Source organism: Coturnix japonica, chromosome 1 (genome assembly GCF_001577835.2).
Source record: "Coturnix japonica isolate 7356 chromosome 1, Coturnix japonica 2.1, whole genome shotgun sequence".
In the NCBI taxonomy this organism is placed as follows: Eukaryota; Metazoa; Chordata; class Aves; order Galliformes; family Phasianidae; genus Coturnix; species Coturnix japonica.
This window is the reverse complement of record NC_029516.1, coordinates 30,505,536-30,521,955: the sequence shown is the minus strand read 5'-3', so window position 1 is coordinate 30,521,955 and position 16,420 is coordinate 30,505,536. Positions and strand designations below refer to the sequence as shown.

Sequence of the window (16,420 nt, the reverse complement as noted above, 5' to 3'; positions counted from 1 at the left end):
ATGTTTTATAAAGAAGTTGTGCCTGCATGTTTGTCGGCTCTCCACTCTTGTTTCTCTGAGTTAAATTTTAAGCAGAGAAACTGCAACATATCATTGTTCCATGAGCTATTTTTTTTCCATTAGGTTTTCAAGCACAAATATTGAAAGAAAGAACCAGCACTGATTTATTACTTCTCAGTGGTACTGAGACAGAACTGAGGTTAAATATCTAACGTTCCTTGCTTACTCACAAGAACTTTCACATAGGTTAAGCAAAGTTCAGGCTCTTACACAGCCAAATTATCACTAGTCTAGGCATGAAAAATGATAGCTTGAGCCAAACAGCTCTATGTGTGGCTCAAGAAAAGTAAATAAACAACTTAGAGTCAAACAAAGCAGTAACAACATTTAGATTTTCTAACTCTCTAGTAGTGGTTCAGCTTTCTGACCCAACCACGACGGTCCCTTGTGTCCCTTGTTGGAAGCTGAGTTTGAAAGCAAGCATTGTCAGTATATGAAATTTTAAATCATGAGTGCCAGTGTTATTGGAAAATACTTCTGCAGTCACACTGTACCCGCAGGGTGCCCCTGGGAATCATGTTATACTATCTAGACAAAACTTGAGTTTTGAAGACAAAAGTATTAAGTTGTTCAAGAGCTCCCTGTTACCAGTTTTGCACAATCACAGAATGGTTTGGGTTGGAAGGGGCCTTTAAGATCCTCTAGTTCCAGCCCCCTGCTATAGGCAGGGACACCTCCCTCTAAACCAGGTTGCTCACAGCCCCATCCTGCCTGGCACTGAATACTTCCAGGGGGAGGCATTCACAGAATCACTAGACATGCTATCCCAGTGTCTCACCATCTTCACCATAAAGCACTTCTTCCTACTTCCACAATGACCAATGTGATGAGTGGGTGCTTCCTGTTCCACCCTTCTTATCACTTCACTGATAGGAATGAGCCTGTTGAGGGGTTCTCATGGGAACCATATGGTTCAGGATTTACAACAGGGCAACTTCTTGCATTTTATGTTCTAAGGAACATCTACAAGCACCACATAATTGTACTGAACAAACCACATATGATCTATATGAAAGCTAAATATGATTTACACTTCACAAGACTCCAGAATGTATATCTGTGCTTTGAACGACAAAGGCCGCTCCTAGCCAGTCAAAGCTAGATACAGTAATATCTGTGCACACCATAACACTCAGAAATAACTGAACACTAATTACGTGCATGTTAGATTAGGCTTGCCTTCATCAGAGCACAGAGACTTAACGTAACCATTGCAATCATTTATTGTGCTAGCAGAGAGTGTGGCAGAGGCAATTTGGTTATGGTGTAACGGGAAATAATTTCTTTTTATTGCTTCTGCAACATCTATTCCCCTTGTGCTTCTCCATCCAGGATCTCTTAATGCGTTTTCCTTCACACGCACTGTTTAGAAAGCTAAATAGGATATTCTCCTGCACACTCATACTAGTGCAACCCCCACCCCCGCCCCATGCCCCACTATGCTGTTCACTGAAATTTGCCCTTATTAAAAGCAGAGTGAGCGGGGAAAAGAAGGCACAAACCTGAGCTATTGACTCTGGATCCAGTGGCTTATGATCATTGAAACCTGTGTACTGACCAGACGATGTAGATCTTCTGATTGGAGGGCTATCAATCTTCTTCAGAGAATCGTGCCTACTGATGTTGGTGAGGCTGCCATGCCCAGGCCTGCGCCTCCTTTCAGGGCTGTCTGCATTGAGGTTGCGGTTTTGAAGGAGGGCTCTGGGACTGCAGTGAGTTGCCAGGTTGGGGGATCCCAGCTCCACGGATGAATTGGAGAGAGGGTGAGGGGGGTGTACTGGGCAGTGACCATCACTGCTTCTTCCAGGGCGTCTTAGAGGAGGTGGTGGTTCTGATCTCTTTCTTTGCCTGTATGAATGAAGAAGCAGTCATAGTACAAGTTGTAGTGATCCACCATAAACATGTTAAGAATTGGTGTGTTACCTGAGCTGAGTACTGGCAAAAACCTGTTATGCTCTAACTTACTTACCTTCCTAAATAGGTGTCAGAATGACGATCTGTAGGAGAATTCATGTCCTTTGATGATGACTTGTCCTCGGTTATAGGTCCACTGCTGGCCTCACTGTCTGCTTTTTGGCTCAATGTATCAGAGAAAGTATCATCCCTGAGCAGAACACATGTAGTGAGATTAGAGGTCAGAAAATCAGGTGTGACAAGAAAGCATCTTGGTACTCCCAGGTGTTAATCCCCTTTAAGGAATTCCAAGCATGTTATAATGCATTGCAGCCCCTCTGAGTCTCCAAAAATCACTTATAATCCTTCTGATTACCGAGCTCTTTCTGTTTGCATGTAACCTTTCTGCAAACAACAACTTTGTCACCCTTGGCAATGCACATGCTTGATACTGTAAAACAAGAGCTCAGGGCTGCTCTTCTCCACCCCTTGCTATTCTGTGGTCAACTATTAGCAACTGCTAGAAAGAGAGAGGCAGATTCAAACAGGTGCAGTAGCACCTATCTGTCTCTTAATGAACTGTGAGCACATCCACAAAGTTGCTTAGCCGAGCAGTGGCTTTTGATCAAGAGCTACCAATATGAGATAATCAAGACAGAGGGATGCTGCTTAAAAGGGAAATGCTTAACCCATCTGAACCTTCAAAGCACTGTCTCATTTGGAAATTACTTGTTAATTGCTTCAGTATGCTTTTACACCCCACCAAGAGCCCTGTTGCACGAGACGCTGCTTACATATCTTGCACCACTATGTACTGGTGAGGGACAAGGCCATCGATTCCATTGTGCCTTCCTTCCCACCAGTCTTCAGATGCTCGATGATACAGGAGAAGGGAAGCTCCTTTTTTGAAAGAAAGTTCTCGTGCAGATCTTCCAGTGTAGTCAAACTTGGCTATAGCTTCTATTGGCTCGCACTCTGGATAGGGAGGGAAAAAGAGTGGTTATCAGATTCCATGGAGGCCTATCTGCATTTTGGCTTCATCAAACCCACTTACTGCATTTTCTTCATGCTCACTCTTAGTGAGAAGAGCTGACAGAGATCAGCTGAGCTAAGGCAGACTTCAAGCAGTCATTGTAGGATGTTCCTTACATGATCTGTGCCCTAAGCATGAAACATCTGGGTTGCTTTGGAAGCTGCAGAAAATGTAACAGCAGACTCCAATGGCACAAGAGCTGCTGCTGGCAGGGAGGGCTAAACCTACAGAGGAAGGGCTGTTTCATGGCTGGATGTGGAATGGAGGCGAGGCAATGAGGACCTTGTAATGTAAGATGAACCAACTGAACAACTGGAGATCTGAGGAAGCAGTGTGATAAAGACAATGAGAATGCCTGAAGAAAATCCTGCAAAATGCCATTCTAAAAATTAATATGCTGTTGGTTTGAATAACTCCAAGTAGGACCATGGAAATAACTGTCTTTTTTATAGAACCAGAACAATATTTAGGTGTAAATTAACACCTGGGCTAATGACTAGCGCAGCAACTTTCTGCCTGATGCAAATTAAAATCGCTGAGGTAGCAATTCCCCAAAGAGCCAGACAAGTAATAAAAGCCACTGTCCCTTTATGACAACATTTTGTGCATCTTAAAATTAACTTCATCCTGCAGTAAGCAAACATAGCGACTGTACCTTTATTGAGGCCACAGTTTGAAGCTATTTGTCTTAATGACTTGCCCGGCCCACAGAAGGCTGCCTGGTGCCTTGCTGTTTGAGTGGCTGCGCTGTAGCAAACTGCAGGGTGCTCAGCTTGGTCAGAGCTGAAACACCAGAGATTTTCCTAAGGTGGCGTAGAGGGGCATGGGGAAATAACTTCTACAGCACAAAAGTAGTGCACACTAGAATAAATCAATTACATAAATGCAACTAAGAACTTGGCAATGACAGGGTTAATTCTTCAAATACAGCACTGCTGTATAGCTCCATGACAGGCATTCCCCAGGGGTGGGGAGAGGTTTCTTTTTCTTCTGTTTTTAAGCAAAGAGAGAGTAAAGGGGGAATCAACGGAAACATTCTGGGAAATCTGGAAAAATTGAATGCTAGTGTGTATGTTAGTGCTGTATTCAAACGTACAATCTTGTTTTTATTTCTAGATATTCTACCTACAGTATCTCTCTAACACGAAGTACAGATGTGACAGAGCAGGCATTACTACCAGGGGAAGAGAAAGGAAGTTAAATGTGCCTGTTTATCTTGCATCACGTTTTAAGAAAGCAATGTTAAACTGAATTGCAATGACCTAACACTGATAGGAGGAAACCGCAGGAGCAAAGAGGTGATCATCCCCCTGTACTCAGCTCTGGTGAGGCCGCACCTCAAGTCTTGTGCTCAGTTTTGGGACCCTCACTACAAGAAAGACATCGAGGCCCTGGAACGTGTCCAGAGAAGGACAACCAAACTGCTGAGGGGTCTGGAGCACAAGTCTTATGAGGAGCAGCTCAGGGAGCTGGGATTGTTTAGTCTGGAGAAGAGGAGGCTCAGGGGAGACCTCATTGCACTCTATAACTTCCTGAAGGGAGGTTGTGATGAGGAGGGGCTTGGCCTCTTCTCTCAGGCAACAAACAGGACTGAAGGAAATGGCCGCAAGTTGTACCAGAAGAGGTTTAGATTAGTCATAAGGAAACACTTCTTCTCTCAGAGTGGTCAGGCACCAGAATGGCTGCCCAGGGAGGTGGTGGAGTCGCCATCCCTGGCAGTGTTCAAGAGGCATCTGGATGAGGAGCTACCAGATATGGTTTAGTGGTGTGTGATAGCAACGGTAATGGGAGGATGGTTGGACTAGATGATCTTGTAGGTCCTTTCCAACCTTGTCATTCTATGATTCTATTAAATGCAGTTTTTACAAGTCACACATGTTTCTTGTGCAGCTCATTACATGAAGATGTTACTGAGCTCAGGTAGAATTCCAAAGGACAAGACTGTATGGATATGACTCCGAGCCTACAAGCAAGCCAGGAGCTATGGAAGAATGAGTCAAGAACTTAGAAGCAGAAGTGCGCAGGTTTCAGAGAGTCACTTGTTCACTAATGGGTAATACTTTGAAATGCTAGAAAAACAACAGAACAACAACATAAAAGGAACCCAGAACCCCCCAGAACAAACCTAAACAAGAAAAAACCTCCAATTTTTCCAGCAAATAGGAAGATCCCAAGTTGCCCAGACATGTTTTTCTCTGACATTCTCTGAAGCAAACTCATAAGGGTCATAGAGACCTGACTGACTGATAAACCCCTTAGTTGACTCATTAAGGGATTTCCTGTTTCTTTGCTAATTTCAGCAGACCGTATAGTATCCCACTCTCGAGTGTACAGGTCTAAATGTCTTTTTATTTACAATGAATGGACTGAACTAGAATTAGGTATATCTCCCTTAGTGGTATTACACTGATGTTAAGTGCAGCGCATAATGGGAATCTGTCTTCTGTTGAGAAGCTAAGCCATTTCATACCAAGGTTACCAACAGGCAGACAAATATTTTTCAAAGAAAGCAAAGGCAATGAAAGCTGAATTTGGAATCTGTATTTCAAACTCTGCGTGGTGCCGAACCGCAGCATCTAACAGTAAAACTGACAGCTTGGAGGGAAATGTAATTGTACTGCTCTGTCAACACCTGGGGGCATTTGCCTACAGCAGCAATGAGCATTTGGTGACATGTATGATCTCACCAGCAATCATCTCCAGTGATTCAGGCAAAGATAAAGAAGGGAAAAATTAGGACAAACTGAAGTACCATGGGAAAAGCTTTAGGGACTTCATTACAATCAGCTTTGTTCTCGCTTCTTTATGATCCTGAATTCTGTTATGATTACTACCACCATGTGATGGCACGTTATGTTGTAGTGTGCTCAGAAGTGAAGGTCAGATGGACAGTAAGCAGAGCTGTCAAAAACCAGAATCTCTCCAGGCGAGAGCAGAAGAGTCATAGGAAACATAAGCACTAATTTTAACTTTGCAGTCTTAGTCCCAGATGCAGTATTGGCCTCCCTGCAGTGGTGACAGCATTACAGTGGCACCAGGCTGCCCTCTGCACCTCGGGGCATGAGGAGGCTGAGAGGGACAATGGGTCCCTGCACTTTTCAGGAGGGCTGTCATTGCTGTATACATCCTTTGTTACCCTGGGGGTATCCTGCCTGATGGGAATACACTGTGTCCTGACATCCTCTGGGAAGAGGCTATCTCCTATCTCCTGATCTGTTCCACCTCTCCTGCACCCCACCACAGAAAAGCAGCTTTGCTATTGAAAAGTCTCGTCCTCAGGACAGCAGTGCTCTGACTGGAGAGCAACAAAAGCCAAGAGATGTTGCATGCTGTTGGTAGGACAGGTTTTAGCAGAATGAACTACTGGAAATAATACAAACATTACATGCCGGGGACACAACAATAACTTCAAGCCTTCCACATCCCTTTAATTTTTGTCTCCAGCAGAACTACCGTCTCAGTTCTTATCCTATGTTTATGAGATATCTATGAACAGCATGGTATCAATCGTATGCATGTTTTCCCAGGAGAAATGACCCATCTGTTTGACTTCCTCAGGAAATTCTCATTTACTTCCTTTGAAAACAAATCCAGTCATGCCTTTCCATCCGCCCCAACAGGAATTAAAAAAATAATAATCCAGCAAATTAAAGGTAAAAGAAGTATTTTAAAGATTGCTTGAGCAAAATATAAACAACGTCCTTCATTGTTTGAATCTTTACTGTCTACATGTGTGAGTACAAATGCTCCAAACGTCACAAATTAGGTTTCATTTCTGGCTATTATCCCTATTTCAATAGGGATATTTTACCCCCATTTACAAAAACCCAGAAACACTGCAGTAAAATACATCACCTTCTCTTTTTCTTATCCCTTTCCAGTGATCAACAGAAATAAACAAAGACGAATGGCCTTGGAAGAAAAATGACTACTCATATGCTTAAAACTAAGCAGTCATGAAGTATTTATGTGCTCAATTACAGGCTGCAGCCATCTTTTCCCCAAGCCTCCAGATGTTACCTCTGTAGATGCATTACATTTTTATTTTTTTTTTTAATTTTTATAAAATCTGATTGCTTTGTAAATGGTAATTAAACACCCCTGGTGCTGCTGAAGTAGCAAATACAGATGGGTTTGTTCTACTAAGAGTAGAGACTTTCACACGCAGTTCAAGCAATTCTTAAAGCAACAATAACAGAGAAATAAATCCTTTAGCTTTTGGTCACAGCCTCTGGATTATGTTTCAGTAACCCTGTAATTCCTATGAGGTCACCTCCTTGGTCTTGGGTATGTACAGAACATTTCAGCATAAACCTAATCAGATTTTTAGCATTAATTGAAATGTACAGAATTAGCTTCTTTCATCTCCCAGCAGGGTGAGTACCATGTGTCTGGTCAATACAACAACGCCATGCCTCCCCATGTCCACACACCAGTGGCAGTGACAAATCCAGCCTACAATCAATGAATCAGTCACACCCAATCCACCCAAATACTCCAGACTCTTTAGGTCCACCACGGGTTCATCAGTGCCCCCCCCTGAGATTTGATATGCAACCTGCACAATTCTCACTTATTCTCACATTTGGTACAAAGAACATCTAATAAAAAGATTTGTCCAAAGAAATAAGTAAAACATGCACGTTGGGATAAATGTGAAATGGTAAATGCACTTAATTCAATGCCTGTAGGTTACATTAGAAAAATGAGCTATTATAACTGAAAGCTCCTATCCATGGAAACAAAGGAGTTAAAGCTTGTAGGCTGAGAGAACTGAAGGCCAACAGCGTTTTGTGTGCAACCCGGAGGTTTGCTAATCTTTGTCTTTGCAACAGTATTTCTCTAGATTAGAAATATTTCTTTGTGCTAACAACTATTTTGCTGTAAGCACAAATGTCTGCTTCCTTTCAGTACTGAACAGAATAAAAAGGTGCGATGGGACAACTAATTGCTGGCCCATCTGGTGAACAAAAAACCACACATATCCAGCAGCTCAATCTCCCTGTTCTGTTGACAGCTCTTTTCTTCAGGGTTTGTTTCCATCAAGGACACGGTTGTAACACAAGTAGCAACAGAACAGTAATATAAAATTGTTCCTAGGACAAATGGTGGGGTAGAGCACACAATTACTGAGCCCCAGGTGACACGCTACATATTTTCATAGCTTGAACGGGCACATTCTTACTCCGTTAATGTTTTAATCTTTCCTAAGCATGGTTTTGAGGTAACCACCTTCATCTACTGATGAAAAACTGCGCTTCTCTTCCCTGCCCACTTAATACTCTGTTATTTCGGCAATGGGCCCCCACAGTTGGCCCTTACATACTGCATTGGTGCGTTGCCTGCATTTCCCTATTTCATTTATGCTCTAAACGAGAGGCAGATGGAATTCTTCAGCTTCTGATCTGGCTTGATACATCCAATACAAGGATGTATCCTTAAGTTTGGCTATGCTGTCTTGGAAAGATAAGGTGTGTTTATGAAGTTGTTCACATCATTTTATGGTGCTGTATTGCATAAGGAAGGTGCTTTTAGCTACAGAGAGGTGGTCAAGATGATGGCATGTACAGGCTGTCTCATAAAGCTGTCAATATTCCCTACAGTGAGTGAAGGCACGGGATAAACCCAGGCACAAAAATAGCAAGAGACTTCTATTCTCCTTTCAGTCTTTTTTCACCCCTATGTGATGCTTACCCACTCAACTGTGCATCCTCTCTGAACAATTTCATTGATGAGACTCTGCCTGCCTCTCCTCACCCCAGCAAAGGGGAAGAGACAGGCAATCTGTCACAGGCAACCTGTCTGCATGACAAAGCAGACAGGCACAGCTACACTTAAACAACTGCCTGCATGTTTGGTGCGCATTAGGACCAATGCAGTTAAGTTTCCTATAGGAAACTCTTAATGTTTCCCTTCCCTATGGCAGTCTTCCCACCTCCTATTTAATGTCCCGTATACATTGCTTTTTAAAAAAAGAAATAATTTCCTTTCCTGTTGTAGCTCCCTTCCTCCTCTCCCTCTCCCCTCTCTTCCTCCTTCCATACACCCTCTAAGATGGTCAAGAGGTACCTTTTGTTTGCACTTGCTATAAGTGCAGGTGTGCTTGTTGCTCCGAGTTGCCTACAGGACAGATATGCAGTGAATTCACACTGCAGCTCTTCTCTACAGGAAGGAATATTTTAATCCTTCTCCTCTAACTGGCTACTTAACAATTCTGACACCTCCTTCCATCTGTTACAATTGCTTGTTAACCAGGCAGAAGTTTATGGGAGGGATGGTTCAACTGAAGTACATCACAGTCCAACAGACCTTTGTTACTTATCTAGTTAAGAAGAATTCATATAACAAAGATGCACCAAATTCTTCATGGATATCAATGATATCTGAAACTTCCATAGTGTCTGTGATCAATATTGTGAACAACCTGTTCAGAAGTTTTACCTGGAGTAAACACATGTTTTTCAGTAGCTAAAAGTCTCCTAGAAGGCAGCAGTTTTTACATCTATATCAAAATAAAGTATTTTGAATGACGAATAACCCTTAGATAAAATATTTGAAGACATACTTTTGCTAAGTTCAACTTCTGCTGACAAAAGACAAAGAATCACAAAAAATGTTACATCATATCAGAAATCGTATAATAATATTTGCTGACTGAAATAGTTTCTCTCTTGCCCTTCCTGTGACTGCTGGGCAAACCAGAAGAGGACAAGGAAACAGCTGGCAAAACACAGATAGATCAGAGTGAAAAAGAACACAAACAAGGACTAAAAACGCTGGTTTTGCTACAGCACACCGGGACTGAAAATCTCTTCTTTCAAATGAGACACAATTAGGAAAGGAAGAAGGTTGCCTGCATGAAACACCTGTAAGACTTACTCCTATTTAAGAAACAATAACAAAATGGCTGTACCGTCTTCACTGGTATGGGGCTCTGTACTAGCATCCTGGTCCACTTCCTCTAATGTACCATGTTCACTGTATGGGCTGTCACTGAAAGGAAATGAAAGGTCAAGCAGAGATTGAAATTAGACCATGAAAAGGATGCTTCAGCGAGCATTCAACTCCAGCCCCTCTCCCCCTCAGTCCACTGGGGATAACTGACATCTTCCACACTTATCAATGGTCTGCCACTCCCATTCAATCACTAAAAAGTGTTCTTATCGTTTATAAAGTAATGTGCAACACAGACTGCATGCTATGAATACATAATTACAGAAGAAGTCTACATCTCTCTCATTCAGAGAACATCTTCAGTTATTAAGGATCTGTTAATCTTCTTACTTATGAAAAGAGTGTGTGACTAAGAGAGGAAAGGAGCAGGGGGAAGGGATTGTAAGAGAAAATTTGTTCACCTCCCTTCTGAACTGGTGGTTCTCAGCCAGTCAGCTGTTATCCTGTCTGGCTGTGGACTCTGCTCATTACACTGTGAATTCTGGTATTATCTGGCTGAGTACAGGGCTAGCATCTGCCATAAAGCCTTGTAGGGAACCTCATCATAACTGTCTTTGCTTCATGTGTTTTACAGCTAAAGCTTTCCTATATGAATCTAAAGTATATTCTCATTTATCTCCATACTTTTTCGAAAGTCATTCTTCATCACAGGAGTTATCCAGACAACCAGTCTAATGATTTTATTAAGGAGTAAGAAGGATAGTGTTCTGACTTACCAGTAGTCATCTCCAGCCATGCATTTTTCATACACTGGGCCATCAAGTTCCTTAGCATCCGGAAAAATAGCTTCATGATGGATGATGATAGTTTTGATTATTTCATTCACGTGTGCCTGACAAGACACCTGATCTTGTATGTCTGGAACAGGCATCAGGGTTGGCCCAAAACAAATGGCCAGGTTGTATGGATCCATCATGTTTTCATCACTGTACTGTGAAAGGCTGTAATAAAAGAAAAATCAAGAACAAATGACCTCTCTCCACTGTAACTAACCTTATTTGGGAAACTGGAGAAACTTAATTTTCCATCCCCAGGCAGAGATTTCCTTCTCTCTGGCACAATTCTACATAGCACAACAAAACAAAAAAGGGAATTTCTTCAATAGTTTACATACATTACAGAGTATGTAGCACATACATGTACATTTATGCATGTGTTCTTGAACTGTTATATATAGTATACACTGACCTAATGGACTAATGTAAAACGCATTGACTGCTGCTGCATCCATCTCATTGGCGTTTATCCCTGGAAGCCCAAGCAGACTGCATCCTAAGTGGGTACCGGAGGCATATCATTTCTCATCTGACCTTGATGCATGACTCCCAACAACCCGCTATGTAACTTAAGCAGACGGAATTGTCTTAGGGAGGCAATGAAATTCCATGTTCTACAAAGACTCTTCTGACTTCTAGTTTCTGTTTTTACTACATAACACTTGTGTTGTGATCAGATACTCCTACAGAAGTTTCATTTTGGAAGCAGCTAAAGAAAAGGCTTAGATTGCTCTTGTTCATCAAATTTTGCCAGCTCTTCTTTCCTACAGAAAATTAAACATGACTAGTTTTCAATTTTTATTTTGAATGACAAGTTGCTCTTTATTCAAGAGCATCAAAATTTCTAGTGGACATTCGAGCTTTTGAGTGGTTCTGTGCAGGATCAGTTAAAAAGAATGGGAAGTGCTTGCAGACGATGCCACACTGCAGGGGGTTGGAGATACACTGAAGGGTAGGGCTGCTATTTAGAAGGACCTTGACAAAATGGAGAGATGCATTAACATGGACTTTGTCAAGTTAAAGCAAGGATGAATGCAAGGTCCTGCCCATGTCTTGGACCATACTATTATAGTCTGGAGTTAACTGCTGTGTAGCAGCTCTCAGTGGAAAACAATAGGGTCTTGCTGGACAAGAAGCTGGTTGTGGTTCAGCAGTGTGTTCTCTGAAGGCCAGTTGCATACATAGCTGTATTAGGACATGCAAAATCTGCAGGTTAAGGGAATTCATTATTCTACTCAGCACTCATGATGAGCAGGAGGTACTAAGTCTAGTTTTGAGAGACTGATGAACTGGTGCAAGTCCAAGGAGATGGTTAGAGAGCCTGAGCACAAGGGGCACAAAGCGACACGGAGAGAACTGTGTTTGTTTAGCCTTAAGAAGACTAAAGGGAAACACAGCCACACTCTTTGGAAGTACACGTCAAAGGGATGAGAGGCAACAGGTACAAGGCATGGCAAGAGACATCCCAGCTGAGAACAGAAAGAAAACTGTTCACTGTGAGGCCTGGAGAGACTGTGGATTCCCTGTCCCCGAAATATCTGACTGGATATGACCTTGGGCAACTTGATCTACCTTTAGAAGCTTTGAGCAGGAGGCCAGACCAGGTGACCTCTAGCTATGAGATCTGATGACTTCTTGGCCATATGAACATATGCAAAAAGCAGAACTGGATTTGCAGAAAGTCAAACTATGGGAATGTTTTTTTCTGCAGCTGAAACGAGCAGTTTAGAGGCAGTAAGAGATCTAGCCTTTTTTCTGAACTGCATTCCAGTGTAGGGAGCACAGATTCAGCTAACATGACCACGTACCAAGTAAAACCTTGTATAACTCTGGTCAGTCTATATGTCTATTCAGAGGAGAAGCTGCAACAGAAGCATTTGAGATATTTACACCGTGTCACTATCGAGTGATGAATTCATGCCTTCAATGAATAGCTGCTTTCACAAAACTTTGGATCTCTGCCCCTCTTTTAAATATTACCTGAAAGTGGTTCATGAATTACTAGAAGAAAGGAAACAGGAACAGCTGTTAATACAAGCACACACACAACCTGGCTGAAAAGAGCCTGTTTCTATAGGAACAAACAGAAAGGATTAAATGGGGAAGGTAGCAAAGACAGAATGAATCAGCAGAGGGCAAATTTAGAAGGAAAAGAGGAAAAAGACAATAGGAAAACAGATATAACAGGAAACAGACAATCATGACAGCAGAAGGAAGAGAAAGAATCAGGGCAAAGTGCACAACAAGTCAAGTTTGCAGTGAAAATACTCAGCAAAACTAGAGAGGGCTATGAAGGACCGGAGGGAGAGCAATCGCCCAAACTCTTTTTATTTTTCCTTTGAGAATGAAGTAGCTTTTCTAATATAATAACGACCTTTCCCCTTTCCTCACACAACCTTCCTTCCAGATGCTGCCTGTGTTTTGTTAGGATCCAAATAGCTTATATCAAAGCACACACAGATGATACATGTTTTATGTACTGGTAGCCCCATTAACAGAAAACAGAAGAGGCAATACACATTCCATTCTGGCAGTGCCTAGCATCACACAGATTGCCTGCAATGCCTGTGCAGTTTGAATATACTGCTTATTTTTCCATCAGGAGATCAAAATCAGATTGAGATGAGGGAAAAAAATCTACTTTTGAATTACATAAATTATTTTAAATATAACTGAAGTTTGTATTTGCTATTTTTCTTGCATTACTGCTGTAGACTGCACTCCCCATTCTGGACATCACTTTAATCTGTCTTGTTATATCCTGCTCACTGTAGGACAAATGCAGTTTTAATTTAAACAGAAACTGGGGTTTTCCTCCAATTTTTGTTGTCAATTGAAAGATTATCTTTCACGTTAAAGGCAACTTGAATGTAATCTGTACATTGGATATGAGTAAAGAATACTGATACCAGTAGAGGAAAGCAGATAAAGAAAGGGTATCCCCAAGAAGTATAAAGCACTTACTGATTGAGGAAGGCAAAGAGGTATCTCATCACTATAAGGACCGACCTGGGCAAAGTGAGGAGGAGTTTGCGGATGTGAAGAGCCCTCTCATAGAGATTGTCTATTCCTGTAAACAGAAGAAAGTACTTCAAATCACATTCCATATTGTGGTACAATAGTATTCAGTCAGTCTATTTAATTCAACTCTTTGTTACCACGTGCCTGTGGACAATATGTTCTTATATTATGCTATTAGAAAAGTAAGACCTGAAAGTCTCCTTTTTCTCTCATTAAAATCACACAGTTTAAAAATAGCATCTTTAAATATAGAAAGTGATAAAACCACCAAAGTCAAACCTCGGGTCATTTGCTGAGCTAGGCAGTTCATGCAACCAAAATAACAGAACATAAATAATATGAGGGAACCAAGCAGACGTGTTTGCCACCAGTTTCAAAACCAGACCCATTCTCTCTATTTAAGTGTATGTATCAGCTATAAGTTTCCAATCAGTGAGCTTGTCTGTTCAGCTTCCTTAATGAACAGCTATAATTCTATTAATGCCAAAGTAGAACAAAGGTCTTAAGTAGTTTGGGATGTAAACAACAAACATAAAGATCCCATGTACTTTCCTGGTTGATTTTATAGCAGTTCATCAATGCCAACAGTAGAAATTTAAAGTAATTACTTCCATTAAAATGTTAACTGTAAGCAGAGTTCCAAGTGTGTATTTGTGCTCTTTGGTATGGCCAGCTCTACCAATAAGAATCCATTTGCAGAAGCAAAATGTGCGGTGACATATGTTTCTTAGAAGGATAACCAGTGTTTAATAATCAGTATTTTGGTACCAAAATCTAAGTGTAAGAAGAGAATCTGCAGTGAGATTTCCACTGCATATCATTAGGATTACCTAGTACAGTGAGCTGAAGGGCAAAAACTGTTCCTACGTCTGTACTTATGGGAGATCCCACTGGCTCAGCACCACTAATGTGCTTGGAAACAGAAGATTCTGGGATGTGCTACTGGTTACTGGTCAATATTCCAGCAGCGAGCAGCTGATGTGTGTGCAATAACTTTGTTAAATCTTGGAAATTAAAACCAAGATGGAGCACAGTCTTGAATGCTGGCATGCAGGTACTGCATAGAATCCTCCTGGTCTGTGTCAATTGCAACACTTCTGAGCACTTCCCAGACATAGTTTACAGGATCTATGAACCAGGAACTGGTCTCTACAGTCAGCACAGACAAGGCAGTGGAGGCACAGAGAATCTGGATGTGTGGTCATGTGCTGAGCTACCTCAGTTGCCCTACTAGGGGCATTACTGGTACCTGGAGGTCTCCTTTGCAATGAAGCTGTTAAAAACTATCCACACGAGGCTGAAATGCGAGTATTTCTAATTCCTTCCTGGTAACCCAGCCCCAGCTTCCATGAAAGCTTCTTTATTGAAAATCCAAACCACTGCCAAGTGGTAAGTTTGCGTGCTTTCCATGTGATTTCAGAAGGTTTGTTTGTCCTTTTGAGCACTGGTTTGGTATAAATGAGATATCTAGTAATATCATGTATTTGCGTGCTGATTTTGAGTGAGGAACCAAATTATAGAGTTGCCCCTGAGTCCGAAGTGTGTGAGTGTTTGGATGTGTCAGAAAGGAGGACTGAATACAGAGAGCTCTTTCTGCATCCAGGAAGAAAGAGTCTGCAGCTCTGCTGCAGGGGAAAGAGGAAGCATTGCCTTATCACCACCAGCCGCATTGCTAAAGAGAACCTCTGGACCAAATGGTCATCCAGGCCACAAGCTGGCAGCTGCAAGGAACCACATGCAGTGCCAATACCAGAGCATATTAACACCATTTTCCCAATACTGAAGTGTATATGCCACTGTGTTTTCATTCCCATGGTGCTTCTGTTGGAGGCCTTCTTCATTACTCTGATCTTAAAGAACTGTAATTACCCTTAGCTCAACACTCAGCCACCTATTGCCCATTCCTTAGCTAAGAAAACTGAAATACTGATACTACAAACACTGGTTTGTCAGCCACAGGCAAAGGAGCACTTCTCAATAGCATGAGATAGGCACAAACCCTAGCAATCCAAGACTTACATAAAAGGTGTGATTTTTTGACCTCCAAGAAAGATAAAACCCTGGTGCCTGTTTTGGAGACGTGGTGTCACCTCTGCCTACTGAAGTCAGTGAATGCTCTTTTCTCTCAGAAGAGAGTAAGAAGCACAAGAGAGAAGAAAACACAATTGCTCACAGAAGCCCCCTGAATGCAAACAAAACAACGGTAACTTAAAAATGAAGACAGGGATACATTCATCCTAAGTAACATTAAGAAAACATAAGGCAAATCAAAGTTTAATTAAGCAATAGTCCTGAAGTAGTGGAACACGTAAAATTTTACATGCATTCAAACATATAAATTCATTGCTTTGGAAAACAAAATGGCTTTTTCAAGACAGCAATTGCTGGTGTTTCCCAAATCCTCTGGGCCATTTGGCCACATGCCTTTATCATCCGAGTTTAGTTAAAGATGGTACAAAAGCACCACTCATTTCCTGGTCATGGTCCTACATATGACCTCTCCTTCACTAGTGGAGAGACATTCAACAGAGAGAACTTGTAGCCTTGGGAACTGTCGGAGCTCAGAAACCAAAACTACCCATTCTGTTTGGTGCTCCTCTGTGACCCTCTGTTGATACACTTCCTAGCCAACCTCAGCTTTAACAAAAGAAATGCAAACATTTTGCAATGGCAAGAATACTGA

The 16,420-nt window shown here is 41.8% G+C and overlaps 1 protein-coding gene across 2 annotated transcripts in view; it reads right to left on the bottom strand.

Annotated features, from left to right (window-relative positions):
- The window catches only part of SRGAP1 (SLIT-ROBO Rho GTPase activating protein 1), a 129,749-nt gene that overhangs the window by 3,147 nt on the left and 110,182 nt on the right, over positions 1–16,420 (bottom strand). For both annotated transcript variants that reach the window (XM_015855441.2, XM_015855445.2), the window contains exons 16-21: positions 13,681–13,786; positions 10,657–10,881; positions 9,900–9,979; positions 2,748–2,928; positions 2,030–2,164; positions 1,563–1,908 (exon numbers count right to left, since the gene is read on the bottom strand). In XM_015855441.2, coding sequence (XP_015710927.1) covers positions 1,563–1,908; positions 2,030–2,164; positions 2,748–2,928; positions 9,900–9,979; positions 10,657–10,881; positions 13,681–13,786 — 1,073 coding nt within the window. The remainder of the gene's footprint in view (positions 1–1,562; positions 1,909–2,029; positions 2,165–2,747; positions 2,929–9,899; positions 9,980–10,656; positions 10,882–13,680; positions 13,787–16,420) is intronic.